The 20,595-nt window shown below is 48.1% G+C and overlaps 2 protein-coding genes across 2 annotated transcripts in view; one reads left to right on the forward strand and one right to left on the reverse strand.

The window, feature by feature from the left end:
• vasnb (vasorin b) overlaps nucleotides 1-20,388 on the reverse strand; it is a 24,989-nt gene extending 4,601 nt beyond the window's left edge. Inside the window, 1 exon segment of the mRNA XM_072481389.1 lies at nucleotides 20,170-20,388. Coding sequence (XP_072337490.1) covers nucleotides 20,170-20,322 — 153 coding nt within the window. The 5' untranslated portion in view covers nucleotides 20,323-20,388.
• Nucleotides 1-20,595, forward strand: part of coro7 (coronin 7) — a 186,517-nt gene that overhangs the window by 67,684 nt on the left and 98,238 nt on the right. The gene's annotated exons all lie outside the window — the stretch shown is intronic.

Here is a 20,595-nt window from a genome sequence, read left to right on the forward strand (position 1 = left end):
GGGGGGGAGCTGCTGTGTTGTGTGCCCTGGCCACCTGGGGTCAAGTGATTAAAATTAGGGATGCGCAAGAGTGCAGAGATCTCTGGGGATTGTGGGGCTGGACCCCTCCCACCCGGCTTACTCACTCTTCCAACATCTTCCATCGGGCAGGAGATACAAAAGTCTGAGAACACACACAAACACATTCAAAGACAGCTTCTTCCCCACTGTTACCAGACTCCTAAACGACCCTCTTATGGACTGACCTGATTAATTCTACACTCCTGTATGCTTCACCCCGGTGTCTATGTATTTACATTGTGGACCCTTTTATGTATTTTCTTTTTCTTTTATTTTATTTTCATGTACTAAATGATCGGTTTGAGCTGCTCGCAGAAAAATATTTTTCACTGTCCCTCAGTACACGTGACGATAAACAAATCCAATCCAATCCAAGTTATCAATCCAAAGTATTTTCCCATTTTTTAGTGCTGATGTGAAAAATCCTTCTGCTCTGTCAATTTCCAAAGTCCGGGTTTGGTATCAGCTGAACTCCCTGGCTGTTTTACTCTGTTAAAAGTTCTTAGCACCGCCTCCTGAAAACCGAACTAACTGTCAGATCCTCTGTCTGCACTGGAACTAGATAATCACCTTGGCACAGACTTTGCAGTGTCCTTATTCCTAACTGGAAGCTGTTCAGCTGCTGAAGGCTGAGTGAGGGGAATGATGAGATCAGGGTGTGGTCGTTTGCTCTGGTTTTAACTCGTATGTTAGATAAAGTGCAGAAAGGCAGTGAGTTAGGGCCATGACCAACTGTGCACCAGTCTATTAACTGCATGCAATTCTGTGACCCGAGACCTTCCCTGTTGTTTTTCTTTTTTTTTCTTTTAAATTTACAATTCATACCCAATTATGATTTTCCAATTAAGGAGCAATTTATTGTCGCTAATCTACCTACCCTGCTCATCTTTGGGTTGTGGGGGTGAAATCCACGCAGACGCAGGGAGAATGTGCAAACTCCACACAGACAGTGACCCGGGGCCAGGATCAAACCCTGGTCCTCAGTGGTGCAGTGCTAACCACTGCGCCACCGTGCCACCCTAGACCTTCCCTGGTGATTGTAGTCTTAGAGTACACAATTATTTTTTTTCTCTAACGGGCAATTTAGTGTGGCCAATCCACCTACCCTGCACATTTTTGTGTTGTGGGGGTGAGACCCACGCAGACACGGGGAGAATGTGCAAACTCCACACGGACTGTGACCCAAGGCCGGGGTCGAAACCGGTCCTTGGCGCCGTGAGGCAACAGTGCTAACCACTGTGCCACCGTGCCGGCTTGATTCTCTGCAGCCTTGTTGCCTCTTTGCACGTGTAGATTACAAGAATGTTGGAGGAGGTGAGCTATGCTCATCTCTAGCCAGATATAAGTTAGGGTCTTTATTGAAGCTCGTGACCCCAAAATCTTATCCCACAACATCACGGGAATCGTTCATGGTTTGGTGAAAGGATGACCCTCTGATATAAAGCTGCATCTAAAATTAGGACTTGTGGAGTCCCTGTACCCTGTTGGAGACGGGACAGCACTAAATGCCTGCACATGTCTCAGGGAAGAAGAGATTTCGAGGAGCTCACCATTTCCTCAGAGATGTGTTGAATTTTTGAGGTCAGAGCGGCTTAGCAACTGAGGAATGGGGGTGGAGTTGAATTAAGTTGTCTATCGGGAGGAGCTTAAGTGAGCAGAACTGCAGTAAGTGGCATGGTCGTGTGATAGGGAAGTTATGCAATAAGCAGGAAGGTAGATGGATGGATCGTAAGAGAGAGAGTGCTGGAGTAAGTTGCAAGAGGTGGTTATTGCAAATTCCAGCAGTAACTGAGAGATTTGGATTTTAGGGATATGATGAGAAGGAGGCATGTCACCTGTTGCTTGGACCAGTGGCCTTTTTACAGTTACTATTTCCTGTTACCAGTTGCACACTCACCAGTGCAACTATTTTGCATGATTGGTTTGGTCTTGAAGGGGATTTGTATACAATGGTGACATGGTGGTCTGGATTTGGGTCTCTAGAGGCTTGAGAAATGTACAGCCTGACTGTACGATCTTCCCCATTCCCTCCCTCAATGTTCTCCATCCTTCCAAAAACAATATGACCGTGCACTGTACCTCGGGGTAAGATAACATTGCCACGGCCTCTGGCTTATTTTTCCAAGGGAATATTTCAAGATGTTGGCTGTAATGTGAGATACTGCTTTTCACTGCCTTGGTGTAGGGCAGACACAGCCAAGCTGTGGAGAACTCCCTGCTCCAACCCTGGCAGCTCCTGTATGACAGGAAGTGGGGTAGTGGAAAGATTTTTCCATGCAGTTTAGCACAGTGCAGGCAATGTCTGCAATTTATAGAATCCTAGAATGGTATAGAAGGAGGCCATTAGGTTTGTTGTGTCCGTGCTGATGTTTATGTTCCACATGAGCCTCCTCCCATTCTACTTCATCTAACCCCCTCTGCATATCCATCTATTCATTTTTCCCTCATATACTTATTGAATTACTAGATTTAGCAATCAATGAGCATATGCTAATATTCTGGAGACCCTAGTTCAAATTCTACCCTGGCAGCTGGTGGAATTTACATTCAATTAATTAATAAATCTTGAATATAAAGTTAGTCGCTGTAATGGTGACTATAAAACAATGGGGTTATCTTACTTAAAACTTATGAAAAAAAATGCTGGATTGCCATAAAACTCATTAGATAGTCCTTTAGAGAATGAAATCTGCCATCCACACTTGGCCTGGCCTACCTGTGTCAAGACCCACAGCAATGTGGTTGACTCTCAACTGCCCACTGAAATAGCAAGCCACTTAGTTGTAACAATTTGCTACAGAAAAGTCAAAGAAGAATGAAACCGAATCTTCCACCTGGAATCACCCAGGCACGAAATGACAAAGGCACATTCTGCCCAGTTGACTGTGCAAAGTTATCCTCACTAAATATCATGGGGCCAATGTTAAAAAGTGAGAGCTGTCCCACAGGCTAGTCAAGCAATAGCCTGCCATTGGCTGGAAGATGATTTGGTGAGCAGGCCTATGTCCTAGACTCCTCCATCACCAACTCTGGGTTATTTCCTGTCCCACAGACAGGACAGCCCGAGGAGAGTTGACATCACAGCAGTATATAGTCGGGAGGGAGTGGCACTAGGACCCCACAAGATTGACTCTGTACTCCATTCAGTTTCATGAAATCAGGTCAAATGGAGACTAGGAAAATTCCTGTTGATTACAACCTAATTCTTTAGCTCAGCTGATAAATCAGTACTGTTCCATGTTGACACCAGTTAGAAGAAACACTGAAGGTAGCAAAAGCACAGGATGTATTCTGGTGGAATCTTCATTCCCCATCACCAGGGGAGGCTCAGTATCACCTTGACTGACCAAGTTGGCCAGGTTCTGGAGGACATTTGTCAGACTGGGTCTATTGCAGATGCATCTGTTCATGACAGTATTCCTAGACCATCACCCATTCCTGTGGAGACAAAGTTTTGCCTTCACATTGAGGATGCCATCCATCGTGTTGTGTGTCACTATTTCTGTGCAGTACAGACACAGCTCAAAATTGAGGATCCATGAGGTGCAATAAGCTGCCATCAGCAGTAGAATTGTATTCGACCATAATTTGTAACCTTGTGGACAAGCATATTCCTCCCACTACCATTCCCTTCAAACCAGGGGACCTTTGTGAGGACCGTAGGAGAACAGCACAAGCATATCTACAAATTAATATGCCAACCTGGTGAAGCTACAACACAGGACAGCATGGTGAAAACAACAGAAGCAGCACACAACAGACGGAGCTAAATGATCCCACAGCCAACAGATCAGACCAAAGCTGTACAGTTTTGTCACTTACAATCATGAATGGTGATGGACAATTAAGTGACCAATTGCAGGCTCCCCATCCTCCATGATGTGAGAGCCCAACATGTCAGTGCAAAAGTCAAGGATGAAACATTCGCAGCCATCTTCAACCAGGGGTGACAAGTAGATGATGCATCTCCGCTTTCTCCTGTGGTCTTCATCACAGATGCCAGTCCACAGCAAATTCCATTCACTCCACATGATATCAGGAAAGGGCTGTAGGGGCTTCCGGTTGCGGCTATGCGGAGCTAAGTCGCACGTTCGGCAGCTCCCGACAGAAGCGGACTTTTGGGCTCTTTTTGGGGCCCCCAGCGGCATTTTGTTCGACGGTTCCCAGTGTGGGAAGGTGATAGTAACATTTCCCCGGCACTGTATGGATTGGACCAGGAGTGCAGCAGTGAAAAAAGTAGTTTTGGAGCAGCGAAAAGTGCGAGGGAGGAAAATCAAGATGGTGGCGGGTGGAGACCAGGCAGCGTGGGCACAGTGGTCGCAGGAGTTTCTCCAGCGCTGCTTCACGGAATTGAAGGCAGAGCTGTTGGAGCCGATGAAGGCTTCGATAGACAAGCTGCTCGAGACCCAGAAGGCCCAAAGGGCGGCGATCCGGGAGGTGCGGCAAAAGGCCTCGGAGAACAAGGACGAGATCTTGGGCCTGGCGGTGAAGGTAGAAGCACATGAGGCGATTCATAAGAAGTGGCAGGAGAAGTTCGAGGACATGGAGAACCGGTCGAGGAGGAAGAACCTGCGGATTCTGGGTCTCCCGGAGGGAGTGGAGGGGTCGGATGTTGGAGCATACGTGGTCATGATGCTGAACACATTGATGGGCGCGGGGGCTTTCCCGGGGCCCCTGGAGCTGGAGGGGGCCCACGGAGCTGGAGGGTGCCCACCGAGTCCTGGCGAGGAGGCCCAAGCCCAACAAGCCGCCGTGGGCGGTACTGGTGCGGCTCCACCGCTTCGTGGACAGGGAGTGTGTCCTAAGGTGGGCTAAGAAGGAGCGGAGCAACAGGTGGGAGAATGCAGAGGTCCGGATACACCAGGACTGGAGTGCGGAGGTGGCCAAGAAGAGGGCCAGGTATAATCGGGCTAAGGCGGCTCTGCATCGGGAGGGGGTGAAATTTGGAATGTTGCAGCCGGCGCGACGGTGGGTCACTTTCAAGGACCGCCACCACTACTTCGAGACGCCGGAGGAGGAGTGGACCTTTATCCAGGCCTAAAAGTTGGACTCTGATTGAGGGTCGGTTGCGAGGGGATGTCGAGAGGGGATTGATGTGATTGTTGTGTTTTGGGGGGATGTTCTGTGCTGTTTGGTACTGGGGTTTTTTTTGGGTGCAGGGTGGGGTAGGGTGAAATGGTTCATAGTGGGGCTTTGGTGAGAGTGTGGGCGTCGGTGGTTGGAAGAGGGGGCTCCATTTGGGGGAGAGGGGAGGCCCGAGGTGGGGGAGCTGGTATCAGGCCGCGAAAGGGAGCTGCGCCTGAGGGGGTGGGGCCGGCTTGGTGGAAAGTGCGGGTTTTTATTCCCGCGCTAGGGAAGGAAGGGGTCGGGGTGGTGCTGGAGAGGAGCGCCCGCTGATGGACGGGGGGGGGGGGGGGAGAGAAGAGAGATTCTCACACTGGGGGGGGGGGGTCGATGGAGTGGCGGGAGCGGCCGGGGTCAGCAGGAGTCAGCTGACTTACGGGAGTGCTATGGGGGGAGCAACGCAGCTAGGGGGGTACCTAGCTTGGGGGGAAGGGGGGGGGGGACTGGGTAGCTGCTGCATTGGCCAAAGGGGAGCTGGAGCCTGAAGAGAGAATCGGGGCGGGAATCTGCCGCTGGGGGGAACTGAGAGTGCGGGAGGCGCGGGCACGCGGCTGGCCTAGAAAGGGGGGGGGCAGCCCTCTGATCCGGCTGACAACTTGGAATGTGAGAGGCCTGAACGGGCCGGTCAAGAGGGCCCGTGTGTTCGCGCACCTGAAGGGACTGAAGGCAGATGTAGTTATGCTCCAGGAGACGCATTTGAGGGTAGCAGACCAGGTTAGGCTGAGAAAGGGGTGGGTAGGGCAGGATTTCCACTCTGGGTTGGACGCAAAGAATCAAGGGGTGGCGATTTTGGTGGGGAAGCGGATGTCGTTTGAGGCGCTGAGCATCGTGGCAGACAATGGAGGTAGGTACGTGATGGTGAGCGGTAAGCCGCAGGGGGTGCAGGTGGTATTAGTGAATGTATATGCCCCGAATTGGGATGATGCCAGATTTATGCAGCGCATGTTGGGCCGGATTCCGGACCTGGAGGCAGGGAGCTTGATAACGGGGGGGGTTTAATACGGTATTGTATCCAGCATTGGACCACTCTAGATCCAGGACGGGTAAGAGGCCGCCGGCGGCCAAGGTGTTGAGGGGGTTTATGGACCAGGTGGGAGGAGTGGACCCATGGAGGTTTGTTAGGCCGGGGGCCAAGGAATTCTCTTTCTTTTCCCACGTCCATAAAGCCTACTCCCGGATTGACTTCTTCGTTTTGAGCGGGGCGCTGATCCCGAGGGTGGAGGACACAGAGTTTTCGGCCATAGCCATCTCCGACCATGCGCCGCACTGGGTGGAGCTTGAGCTAGGGGAGGAGAGGGATCAGCGCCCGCTGTGGCGCCTGGAGGTGGGTTTGCTGGCGGATGAGTAGGTGAGCGGGCGGATCCGGGGGTGCATTGAAAGATACCTAGAGGTGAACGATAATGGGGAGGTGCAGGTAGGGGTGGTCTGGGAGGCGCTGAAGGCGGTGATTAGGGGAGAGCTAATCTCCACTAGGGCCCACAAGGAGTGGAAGGAGAGGAGAGAGAGGGAGAAGTTGGTGGGGGAGATTTTAAGCGTACATAGGAGGTATGCAGAGGTCCCCAAGGAGGGACTACTCGAGGAGGGATGACTCAAGGAGCGACAAAGCCTCCAGGCCGAGTTCGACCTGTTAACTACCAAGAAGGCGGAGGTAGAGTGGAGGAAGGCACAAGGGGCGGTGTATGAATACGGGGAGAAGGCTAGCCGGTTGCTGGCACACCAGCTGCGGAAGCGGGAGGCGGCGAGGGAGATTGGGGGAGTTAGGGATAAAGGGGGGAACACGGTGCGGTGGGAATAAATGGGGTATTTAGAGACTTCTATGAGGGGCTGTATAGGTCTGAGCCACCGACGGAGGAGGGGGGGATGCGTCGTTTTCTGGACCGGCTGAGGTTCCCAAGGGTAGAGGGAGGGGCAGGTTGCCGGGCTTGGGGCACCGGTAGGGCTGGAGGAGCTGACTAAGGGACTGGGAAGTATGCAGGCGGGGAAGGCACCGGGGCAAGATGGGTTCCCGGTGGAATTTTACAGGAAGTATATGGACCTGTTGGGCTTACTACTAGTGAGGACTTTTAATGAGGCGAGGGAGGGGTGAGTCCTACCCCCGACGATGTCCAGGGCGCTGATCTCGCTGATCGTGAAGTGGGACAAGGACCCTTTACAGTGTGGGTCGTATCGGCCAATCTCGCTCTTCAACGTGGATGCAAAGCTGTTAGCGAAGGTGTTGGCTACCAGAATTGAAGACTGTGTTCGGGAGGTGATCCACGAGGACCAGATTGGTTTCGTGAAGGGAAGGCAGCTAAATACCAATGTGCGGAGGCTCCTAAATGTAATCATGATGCCTCCAGTGGAGGGGGAAGCGGAGATAGTGGCGGCTATGGATGCGGAGAAGGCCTTCGATAGGGTGGAGTGGGGATTCCTGTGGGAAGTGTTGAGGAGGTTCGGGTTTGGGGAGGGGTTCGTTAGTTGGGTTAGGTTACTGTACGAAGCCCCGAGTGTGGCCACAAATCGGAGGAGGTCGGAATACTTTTGGCTGTACCGGGGGACGAGGCAGGGGTGCCCCCTATCCCCCCTGCTATTTGCGTTGGCAATTGAACCTATGGCAATGGCTTTGAGGGAGTCCAGGAACTGGAGGGGGCTGGTGCAGGGGAGGGGGGGGTATCACTGTATGCAGATGACCTGTTACTGTAATTGGCGGACCCGGTGGGGGAGGGGGGGGGGGGGCGGTGGCGGACCCGGTGGGGGGGATGCCGGTGGTGATGCGGATCCTCGGGGAGTTTGGAGACTTTTCCGGGTATAAGCTCAACATGGGAAAGAGTGAGCTATTCGTGATACACCCAGGGGACCAGGGAAGGGGGATAGACGCGCTTCCACTGAAGAGGGCGGAAAGGAGTTTTCGGTACCTAGGGACCCAGGTGGCCAGGAGCTGGGGGGCCCTACACAAGCTCAACTTGACGAGGCTGGTGGAGCAGATGGAGGAGGAGTTTAAAAGGTGGGATATGCTGCCACTCTCCCTGGCGGGTCGGGTACAGTCGGTGAAGATGACGGTGCTCCCCAAGGTTCCTTTTTATATTCCAGTGCCTCCCCATCCTGATCCCTAAGGCCTTTGTAAAGTGGGTCAGCAGAAGCATCATAGGGTTTGTCTGGGCGAAAAAGACCCCGAGGGTGAGAAGGGTGTTTCAGGAACGGAGCAGGGACAGAGGAGGGCTAGCTACTCTGTGTGGGTACTACTGGGCTGCCAATGTGGCGATGATACGCAAGTGGGTAATGGAGGGGGAGGGGGCGGCGTGGAAGAGGGTGGAGATGGCGTCCTCTGTGGGCACGAGCCTGAGAGCGCTGGTGACTGCATCGCTGCCGCTCCCGCCGACAAGGTACACCATGAGTCCAGTGGTGGCGGCAACCCTCAAAATTTGGGGGCAGTGGAGACGCCACAGGGGGAGACAGAGGCTTCGGTGTGGTCCCCGATCCGAGAGAACCATCGGTTTGTCCCGGGGAGAATGGATGGGGGGTTCCTGAGCTGGCACAGGGCAGGTATTAGAAGGATGGACCTGTTTATAGATGGGACGTTTGCGAGTTTTGGGGCGTTGGAGGAAAGATTTGGGCTCCCCCCCGGAAATGCCTTCAGTTACATGCAGGTAAGGGGGTTTGTAAGACGGCAGGTGAGGGAATTTCCGCTGCTGCTAGCACGTAGGATCCAGGTTAGGGTGCTCTCGGGGGTGTGGGTTGGAGAAGGCAAGGTCTCGGTGATCTACCAGGAGATGCAGGAGGAGGTGTAGGCCACGGTGGAGGAGCTGAAAGGTAAATGGGAGGAGGAGCTGGGGGAGGAGATAGACGAGGGTACGTGGGCGGACGCCCTGGGTAGGGTAAATTCTTCCTCCTCTTGCGCCAGGCTTAGCCTGATACAATTTAAGGTTCTGCACATGACTGGGGCAAGGCTGAGTTGGTTTTTTCGAGTGGAGGACAGGTGTGTGAGGTGTTCGGGGAGCCCAGCAAATCACGCCCACATGTTCTGGGCGTGCCCAGCGTTGGATAGGTACTGGAGGGGCGTTGCGAGGACGGTGGCTAAGGTGGTAAACACCCGGGTTAAGCCGAGTTGGGGGCTCGCACTATTTGGGGTATCGGACGAGCCGGGAGTGCAGGAGGCGAAAGAGGCCGGTATTCTGGCCTTTGCGTCCCTGGTAGCGCGGCGGAGGATTCTGTTACAGTGGAAGGATGCGAGGCCCCCCAGCTTGGAAGCCTGGATCAGCGACATGGCAGGGTTCATTAAATTGGAGAGGATAAGATTTGCCTTAAGAGGATCTGTGCAAGGGTTCTTCAGGCGGTGGCAACCATTCCTAGACTTTCTAGCGGAGCATTAGGAGGTGGTCAGCAGCAGCAACCCGGGCGGGGGGGGGGGGGGGGGGGGGGTACTTTGTGTTTACTACTGTGTTTATTATCGTTTAATGGGGGGCTTGTATATTGGGGGAATACGTGACATAGCTATAAGATGTTTATTTATGTGTTCTTTGTTTTTCCTTATTTCTGTAAGGTTCTTGAAAATATGTAAAAAATTTGAATAAAAATATATTTTTTTTTTAAAAAGAAAGGGCTGTAGGTACACCAAATGCAACAGGCCCTGACAACACTGCTGTAGCACTGAAGATTTCTGCTACAACACTGACAGCTACCCAATAATGTGAAAAATTGCCCGGGTATGTCTTGTCCACAAAAAAGTAAGACAAATCTAATTCGGCCAATTAGCCCATCAGTCTAATCTCAATAATCAGCAAAGTGGTGGAGGCTGCCTTTGACAGTGCTGTCAAGCTATACCTACTCAACGGTAACTTGCTGACTGATGCTTGGTTTGGGTTGTGCAAGGGCCACGTAGCTTCAGATCTCATTACAGCCATGATCCAAACATGGACAAAAGAGCTGAATTCCAAAGATGAGGTAAGAGTAGATGAGGTAAGAGTAACTACCCTTGACAGCATTTGACCCAGTGTGGCATCAAGGAGCCCTGGCAAAACTGAAGTCAATGGAAATCGGAGAAAACTCTCCACTAGTTAGTCAAACCTAGCAGAAAGGAAGATAATTGTTGTTGAGGACCAATCCTCTGAGCCCCACGACATCTCTTCAGGAGTTGCTCAAGACCGTGTTGTAGGTTGAAACATTTTCAGTTGCTGAATCAATGACCTTTCCTCCATCATAAAGTTAGAAGAGTGGACGTTCTCTGGTGTTCGGCACCATTTGTAACTCTGATACTGAAGTAGGCAGAGCCTGCATTAAGCAACATCTAGACAATATTAGGGCTGATAAGTGACCAGTAACATTTGAGCCTCTTGTATCAGGCAATTACCATCTCCAACAAGAGAGAATCTTAGATAACATCTCCCAAACCTGCAACTTCTACCATCTAGAAGGATAAGGGCAGCAGATGATGAGAACACCACCACCTGCAAATTCCCCTCCTAGCCACAGACCATTCTGACTCTGAAATATATCGCTGTTCCTTTACTGGGTCAAAATCCTGGAACTTCCTCCCTAACTGCACTGTGGGTATACCTACATCTGATGGACTGCAACAGTTCAAGAAGGTGGCTCACCACCACCTTCTCGAGGGCGATTAGGGAAGAGCAATAAATTCTGGTATTACCAGCAATATCCACATCACAAGAACAAATTTTTAAAAACTGAGCCATCATCTGTCTGACTTTATCCCAACCACTGATTTAAATGCCTCTGTATTCCCAGCACTGTTGCTTCCACTCCATTAAATCACTGCAAAAAAAATCCACCTCGTCTCTCCTTTGTCTTTTGTTTCCAATTATCTTTTAACTGTATTCTCTCGTTTCTGACCCTTCTACCACGGGAAGTAGTTTCTCCTTATTTACTGTATCAAAATTCTCAATGATTTTGAACCATCTTGATTAAATCTCCTCTTAAACCTCTCTGCTCTTAAGGAGAATGATCCCAGCTTCTCAAGTCTCCATATAATTTGAGTCCCTTTTCAAATCATTGAATAGAATTGTTAACAGCACAGAAGGCCATTTGGCCCATCGTGTCTGTGCTGGCTCTCCTAAAATGCAATTCACACTGCCATTCCCCCACCCTCCCCACATCCTTGCACATTCCTCCTTTTCAGATTTCAAATGTAGACATATTTATTGCACAGAAGGAGGCCGTTCCGCCCATCGTGTCTGCGCAGGCTGGAAAATGAGCACCACCGTCTAATCCCATTTTTCAGCACTTCGTCTGAGCCATGGAGTTAATAGTACTGTAGATACAAATCCCATGCACCTTTTTAAAGGAATTGAGGGGTTCCGCCTCTATTAGCCTGTTCGGCAGTGAGTTTCAGACCTGGCCATACTCTAGGTGGAAAAGAAAAACCTCACTTTCCCTCTAATCTTTCTACCAATCACTTTAATCTGTACCCCTAGTCACTGACCTTTCTACTAAAGGAAATAAATCCTTCCAATCCACTCTATCCAGACCCCTCACACCCATGTACATCTCAATCAAATCTCCCATCGGCTGCCTTTGTTCAAAAGAAAACAATCCCAGCCTCACCAATCTTTCCTCATAGGTGCAGTTTTCCAGTACCAGCAAAGTCCTTGTAAATCTCATTTGTACCACTGCTAGTGCAATTACATCCTTTCTGTATTACTGGCATTCAGTACTCGTGTTGTGATCTGGCTAGCATTTTATATAGCTCCAGCATATCCTCTCTGCTCTTTTATATTCTATGCCTCCAGTAATAAAGGAAAGTGTTCCATATACATTCTTAAATCACATTTAAAAAAAAAAAAAAAAAATTTAGAGTAGCCAATTATTTTTCTTTTTCAATTAAGGGGCAATTTAGCGTGGCCAATCTACCTAACAAATACATCTTTGGGTTGTGGGGTTGAAACCCACACAGACATGGGGAGAATGTGCAAACTCCAAACGGACAGTGACCCGGGGCAGGGATTTGAACCCGGGTCCTCAGCGCCGCCGCAGTCCCAGTGCTAACCACTGCACCACATGCCGCCCTTTTAAATCACCTTATTGACCTATCCTGCTATGTTCAGGGATCCGTGAACATTCACTCCAAGGTCCCTTACTTTTTCTACACCTCTTGGCATCTTCCCGTTCATTGTATAATCCTTTGCCTTGTTTGACCTTCCCAAATGCATCAACTCGCACTTCTCTGGGTTGACCTTGTTTCTTGCCACTGAATGTTTGTATTGAGCTTGCTACATTCCCCCCTGGATCCCATGAACTTAAAAAAAAAAAAAATAATAATTACCATGTGGGACCTTGTCAGAAGCCTTGTTAAAATCTCTGTAGTCCACATCAACTACACTACCCTTATCAACCCTCCTTTCAAGTTAGTCAGATACTATCTTCCCTTAACAAATCCATACTGACTATCCTTCATTCCTCTGTGATTTTCTAAGTGACAGTTAAACCTGTCTCTCAGAATTTATTCCAATAATTTGCCCACTACCTAGGTTAGATGATTGGCCTGTAAATATTGGGTCTATTTTTAAACAAAAATACACCTTTAGTAGTCCTACAATCTTCTTCCACCACGCCTTCACCCAGAATGGATGATCAGCCGTCCGCTATTTCCTCTCTGGTTTCTTTTAAAAGGTTGAGGTACATTTCTTTTGGCCCTGGTGATTTATCCACTTTCAAAGATGTTAATCTCCTTTCTCTCACCTTATGTTTATCCCACAAATATTTCACACACTTCCCTCTTGTATTATCCCCCTCTTGTGAAAACAGACTCAAAGTATTCATTAAGAACCATACCACTCTTCCACCTCTACACACTTTACTTTTTGGTCTTTTATGGCCCTACTCTTTCCTGAGTTATCTTCTCTCTCTAATAAACTTGGAGGACCCAATTATTTTTTTCTCCAATTAATGGGGAAATTTAGCGTGGCCAATCCACCTAGCTTGCACATCTTTGGGTTGTGGAGGTGAAACCCACGCAGACACGGGGAGAATGTGCAAACTCCACTCAGACAGTGACCCAGGGTGGGATTTGAACCCGGCTCGTCAGCGCCGTAGGCTGCAGTGCTAACCACTGTGCCACGTGCCACCCTGTTACTCTTTAGTATTGATAAAACATCTTTGGATTCTCCTTTATTTTACTTGTCAATAATCTTTCATGCCCTCTTTGATTTCCGAATTTCCTTTTTGATTGTCCTTTCAGCTTTGTGATATTGAGTTCTCGGTGTTTGACAAGTTTTCCATTATCTTGTCCTGTATGCTCCTTATCCCTGGTGCTATTCTAGTAAATCTCTGCATCTTCTAGCATCCTTCCTAACGTGCAGTGCCCAGAATTGGATGTAATATTCCAGCTGGGGCCTAACTAGTCATTTATAAGGTTTTAGCATAAGTTCCTGGCTTTTGTCCTTGATATCAAGGATCCTGCATGCATGTTTAAAGATACCGTATTGTGTACATTGCATTGTGTATATGCGGTCCCAGCAGAGTGTAATGTGGCCAGTCAGGGTCAGTTCCAGTTTGATAGTCCATGAGACGCAAGAATGGTGAGCTGACTGGAATGTTTGGAGTTTTGTTACATGTCAGTCTGAGGGAGCTGGGAGCAGGCTGGATACCGACAAAAGCATTTATCTGCATTCTGATGGTCTGGCTGAGATGGATCCCAGCTCCCTTCAATCCAGTACCACTTTGAAATGAGAATTTTATTCCCTGCCTTGCTAGCTGCTCATGGTAACTCATTCCAAGTTACAATAATCCTTAATAGGAGTGGGGATTATTTGACATGACATTTGATGAACGCTCGATTTTGGCATGTTTGTTATTGTCACTATAAGCCCAATGGTTGCGGCCTTGAGAGATTTCTCTGCCTATATCATTGTCATGTGACCCAGGGTGCGCAAGCCCCTCATTACGCCTTCACCAACCTCTACCAATGTGCACTCGGAACCTGAAAGCAAAGCAATAATGACGGCTGTTTGATCACCATGAACTGCTGTTTAACATGGAATTTGAATTAAAAGAAGGAAGGCATTCGGTGCAACACAACGGCATTGGTGCTAAGAAAGAACTTGCATTTATACAGTCCCTCTCCCATCCACAAGAGATCCCAAAGTGCTTTACTGCCAATTAATTATTCAGCGTAGCCACTTGGTGCACAGCAAGATCCTCCTGCAATGCAGCAAATGTTCATTTTAGTAATATTGGTTGAGGGATAAATATTGTCCCAGGATACCAGAGAGAGCTACCCTGCTCTTTGAAATAGCGCTGTGATCTTTTACATCTTGAAAATTTTCAACTAAAGAGGGAGCCAGCATAGATTGTAAAGGGTGGATGAAGCCTGATAGAATTTTAAGACTTGACCAAAATATTGAACAGGGGAATGTCTACGGATGTTAGGGATCTGGGCTTCCAGAAGGCAATCGATAAAGTCGCTCATAAGAAAATGGAGCAGAAGGACAGCACGGTGGCGCAGTGGTTAGCACTGTTGCCTCATGGCACGGAGGACCCAGGTTCGATCCCGACTCTGGGTCACTGTCCGTGTGGAGTTTGCACATTCTCCCCGTGTTTGCATGGGTTTCACCCCCACAACCCAAAAAGATGTGCAGGGTAGGTGACTTGGCCATGCTAAATTGCCCCTTAATTGGGAAAAAATAATTTTTTGGCTTGAGGGGGCGCATGCAAACGCAGGGAGAATCTGCAAATCCCACACGGACAGTGACCCAGAGCCGGGATTGAACCTGGGACCTCAGCGGCGTGAGGTAGCAATGCTAACCACTGTGCCATCGTGCTGCCCTTGATGTACGTTATTGACATAGTTAGAAAATTGGCTGACAGGCAGAAGACAGAGAGAAGGGATAATGGTAAAATACTTCACTGATCGAATAAACTAGTGGTGTCCCACATGGATCTGTGTTGGGGGTGTAAACTATAGTATTCACTGTAGTTATCAAGGCTTAGATGATGGGATAGAAAACCTTTGTATCCAAATTTGTTGATAACACAAAGATGGTCAGTATTGTAAAACATGTAGATGACATAAAATTACAAAGCGATAGATTAAGTGAATGGATAAAACTGGCAAATGGATTTCAATATAGATAAATGTGAGATCATCACTTTGGAATTAAAAAGTATAGGATAGGCTATTTTCTAAATGGTAAAAAGTAAAAAACAGAGGAGGTCTGAAGAGACTTTGGGACAACACATCGAATCCATAGAATGTCTACAGAAGGAGGCCAGTCGGCCCATTGAATCTGCACCGACCCTCTGAAAGAGCACCCTACCCAGACCCTCTTTCCCCCACCCTATCCTTGTAACCCCACCTGACCTGCAAACCCCTGGACATTAGGTGCAATTTCTTTTAGTATGGCCAAACCACCTAACCTGCACATCTTTGGACTGTGGGAGGAAACCGGAGCAGGCTCGAGGGGCCAGATAGCCTACTAGATGGCTCCTAGTTATTATGTTCTTATGTTCTTCGCCCTGAGGAAACCCATGCAGAGACGGGGAGAACTTACAAACTCCACACAGACTGTCACTCAAGGCCGGAATTGAATATGGGTCATTAGCACTGAGACAGCAGTGTTTGCTGCCATGCCAATCATTAAAATGTGATGCACAAGTACAGAAAATAATTAAAAGGGATAATAGAATTCTGGCCTTTATCATAGAATCATAGAATTTACAGTGCAGAAGACCATTCAGCCCATCATGTATGCACCAGCCCTTGGAAAGAGCACCCTATCCCTACACCTCCACCCTATCCCTACACCTCCACCCTATTCCCGTAACCCCACCTAACCTTTTTTGGACACCAAAGGCAATTTAGCATAGCCAATCCACCAAACCTGCACATCTTTGGAGTATGGGAGGAAACTGGAGGAAACCCACACAGACACGGGGAGAAAGTGCAGACTCCGCAGACAGTGACCCAAGCCGGGAATCGAACCTGGGACCCTGGAGCTGTGAAGCAACAGTGCTAACCACTGTGCTACCCTGCTGCCCGACTAGGAGACGAGAATACAATGATGTAGAAGTAACGCTTCAACCATACAAAGCCCTGGCTACTTTGCACCTGGGATATAGTGAGCAGTTCTGGGCATCATACCTGAGGATGGATATATTGGGTTTGAAGGGAGTGCAGCGTACATTTACTAGAATGATACCTAGACTGTCAAGGGTCAAATTACAAGGAGAGATTACATAAACTGGGTTGTATTCTGTGGAATTTAGAAGACCAAGGGGTAATGTGATTGATATTTTCAAGGTATTATAGGAAATAATTGGGTAGATAGAAGCTATTTCACTGGTTGGGGAGTTTAAGACTAGGGGACAAAGTCCCCAAGAAATTAGAAAACATTTTTACATGCAAAGAACGGTAACATTTTGGATTTCTCTTCCACGTGTGAGAATTGATGGTAAGTTAATTGTTAATTTTAAATGTAAGATTGATAGATTTCTGTTGGGGCAAAGACGGGTATATGATCTCATTGAATGGTGGAACAAGGGGCTAACTGGCCTACTTCTGTTCCTCTTTTTACATTCACCTGAGAGATTGGATGGGACCTCTGACAATTCAGACCTCCCGCTGTACTGTACTGGCAGTGTCAGTCTGGATTTTGTGCTCAAGTGGGTCTTGGACCCACAACCTTCGTGAATCAGAGACAAGTACTACCGGCTGAGTCACGACTGATCCCTTCTGGGTTACTCTGATCGTAATGCTCCCTCCCCATTTCATTCTATACCTGTTATTTCCTTATACTTTAAAAATATATACTGCGTGATTCTGCTAATTCCACTGTGATGACTTCCTTACTCTAGTGGAACAAGGCCCAAATCATTTCCTGTCACTACATTCAACCCTCACCCTTCAAGAATGTGGTTGCATCGACTATGAACTTTGGCTTTCCTCACGGGGAACCAGGAGCTCTGTCCTTACAACTAGCTCTGCCATTCAGAAAGATTTTATTTCAACTGTGAGCGCCAGAGGCAGAGGCTAAGTGAGGGGTTTTATTTTCACCGTTCCAATCCGAGCAACAAACTCCTTTTACATTTAACACAGGGCGCTGGGGGAGAGGGGTTACTGAGTGACAGTGTGAGGGAGCTGGATTAAGATCAATAGATAGTCAGTAACACAGGGCACTGTGGTGCGGAAGGGGGGGAAGGGGATTATTGAGTGACCATGTGAGGGAGCTGGATTAACACTGGTGAAAAAATAGTCAGTGAAAAAGGTGCAGGGGGAGGGGTGGCAGGATGATGTTGTGTGCGATAAGAATTCTGGCATTATGTCCCTCCTGAGGGTTTGCCCTGAGGAGGAGATGAGATGATGAATGAGTTCTGAGGCAGCAGTGAGCTGTCAGTCGACATATCTGACATTCCCCATTTGGGCAGCTCCAGTCTGAATGCAGCTTGACCCTTGTGAAGGATTATGCTGGGCCAAATCCGCAGACCAAATCCATCTGAAAATCTTCAGACAAAAAAACAACAACTCCTGTCGAGCTCGCCACTTTTTAATTAAAGGCCGGTGGCAGCTAAAAGCTTGTTTACTTTTCTCTTTCTCAACCCTCTTGTCCAAAGATTGGCCTCTGCTACTCACTGGCTCCAGGAGTGAGCTCCACCCCTGCAAACCATCCTGAGGTAATGAGAACATTATTATAAATTCCACTCCTTAGCAGCTACAGAAACCGTATCCCCTGTTTGTTCTAAAACCCGTGGACACCACATTCTCTAACCACTGCCAAGAAAAATCTCCACAGCACCAACACTATAACTAGGAACCCTTGATTTCACTGCCTGCTGTCGAGTGGATAGTCTCCCTATTATTCGTAGGTAGTGAGGGCTTCCTCTTGTCCTGTGTCTGAGGGAGTGAAATCCTCTGGTTGTCCTGTCAGAGGGGTGTGTCAGTCTCCTGTTACCCTGTGTCTGAGGGAGGCAAAAGTCTCCTGTCACCATGTGTCAGGGGGAGTGTGAATTATCTTGTTTCCCTCTGGGTGAACTAGGGTCTCCTGTTGCCTTGTGTCTGAGGGTGTGAGGGTCTACTGTTTGTCTGCTTTCCTGATAAGTCAGGATTACTTCCATAACTTTCTGTGGCAGATTTCTTAAAAGTGCATAGTTGTAAATTCACCATAATTTGTACGGACAGCGAAAAATATAGTTCAATCTGCTTCTGAAAGGAGATCATTGCTGCACCGGCTCCTATCCTAAAGTTTGTACAGAGCCGTGAGGATACACTTTTACTTGTAAAATCCCGCCTTTTCAATGGAACAACTTGAAGCAAGGTCAGCTGGTAATTCAGGCTTGTCCTGTTCCACTAGCTTTGTTAATTTGCCAGCATGATGAATACCTTATCTTTTGCATGACAGAATAAACAGAAACTCCATTCCCAACCGGAGTAACTCTTGCTCTGCTGAATATGCAGGATCTCTGTGCTGTTACAGTGAGTAACCCTTACCCTGCTGAATAAACAGTAGCTGTGTACAGTATGACCCTTACCCTGCTGAATAAATGGTAACTCTGTACAATTACACAGGTAGTAATCCTTACCCTGCTGAATAAACAGACCTGCTAAATAAACTCATCCATAATGGGATGCCGGAAACCATTGTTTCCGGCCCTGTCATATTCTCTGTTCCCTTGTCAACAATTTCATCCCTAGATCTGCAACATCACCTGTTTCTACTCCTGGCATATCACATCTGCCATTGAAACTCTCATCCATTTCCTTGTTACTTGTAGACTCCAATATTCCAATACTCTTCTGACCAACCTCCCATCTTCCACCCTCTGTAAACTTGAGCTCATCCTAAACTCTGCTGTCTGTGCCTTAACACTCACCAAGTCCTGCTCACCTGTCACCCATGTTCTCTAACCTACATTGGCTCTGGCTTAGCAGCATGAATTTAAAATTCTTAGCCTTGTGTTCAAACCCCTACATGGCCTCGCCACTCCTTATCACTAACATTTTCCAGTCCTACAATCCATATCTTTCAATCTGGCCTTTTGTGCATCATTCATCCCTTGGCCCCAACATTGGCAGTTGTATTTTCAGCTGCCTACGCTCCAAACTCTGGAAATGTTTTTCTTATACCTTTCTGGTGATCTCTCTAGTTTCCTTTAAGAACCTCCTGAAAATGACTGAGTCTTTAATGCCCCAATCCTAACATCCACTTCCTTAACTCTGTGTCCATTTGCATCTGATCATGTTTCAATATATTGGTGTTCTCTATATTAATGATGCAAAGTAAATGCACCATTACTCTGAATAAACAGTAACTCCAGTTATGTGATAAATACCCCTTATTCTGCTGAATAAGCCCTATCTGTAGTTATAAAACAAGCTAACTGTGCAGACCGGAGTGAGGTTTTATCTGCAGCTCTGTACCGGAATGATCAGTGCGTTACTAGTTTCTAATTCACTTACTGAAGCTATGCCTTGATAAATTTAGAAATTCTGCTGAACTCTTTCATGAGCTTTAGATCTTTGACTGGTTTGGGGTTTTAATACCTCTCAGATGTTTGAGCTTATAGCAGCTCACTTTAGTTTTTTTCTTTTTAAAAATAAATTTAGAGTACCCAATTCATTTTTTTCCAATTAAGGGGCAATTTAGCGTGGCCAATCCACCTACCCTGCACATCTTTGGGTTGTGGGGGCAAAACCCACGCAATCACAGGGAGAATGTGCAAACTCCACACAGACAGTGACCCAGAGCCAGGATCGAACCTGGGACCTCAGTGCCGTGAGACATCAGGGCTAACCCACTGCGCCACCGTGCTGCCCCAGCTCACTGTTTTAGGTGCTGGACTAGCTGTATTGAAGGATTTGGAAGTTGCTGCTTTCTAATAAATGTGCACAGTGGCTTAGATAAGAGAGTGCAAAGTGACCTTCTTCGCAACTGAAGGCAAAGCCTCTGCAAAAAGACTTGCCTGCTGTTTTGTCGAGAGATTTTGTTTCAATTCATTGACTAGAGCCTGGAGGCAGTGTCCAGAGCTGAGTGATTGTGAGAGGCATAAAACCAATCTTACCTTGTTCGCTGCATGCAGTGAGGAAAAGCAAGTATAACGTGGTGACCAGTGGAGTGTCGGGTTTCGCCTCAGACTAGCAGGATGCTTCAATGCGAATGTGGACTGGGTGCTCACCGGGAGAGACTGAGAGAGCCAGGAAGGAGCAAACAGCATCTCACGGTCTCCCCCCACTCCGCTCTACTCCTCCAAGGGATCTGGCAAAAAAGCAATGCTAATGAATGCAATCTGTGCTTTTCACAGAGAGAGGGAGGACTGGAGGGGAGGGAGCATTAATTGCCACTCCCCCTGACTGGAGAGACATGGGCTGGAGCCTCATTAACCCTGTGAGTGCTGCCTGGATAACATACCATTAAATGTTACATCTTACACTGTCTATTTGGAGAGGGTGACAGATACAAGGAATTATTCAGTGGGATGTTTTCCTTG

This window comes from Scyliorhinus torazame, chromosome 17 (genome assembly GCF_047496885.1).
Source record: "Scyliorhinus torazame isolate Kashiwa2021f chromosome 17, sScyTor2.1, whole genome shotgun sequence".
NCBI classification, from domain to species: Eukaryota; Metazoa; Chordata; class Chondrichthyes; order Carcharhiniformes; family Scyliorhinidae; genus Scyliorhinus; species Scyliorhinus torazame.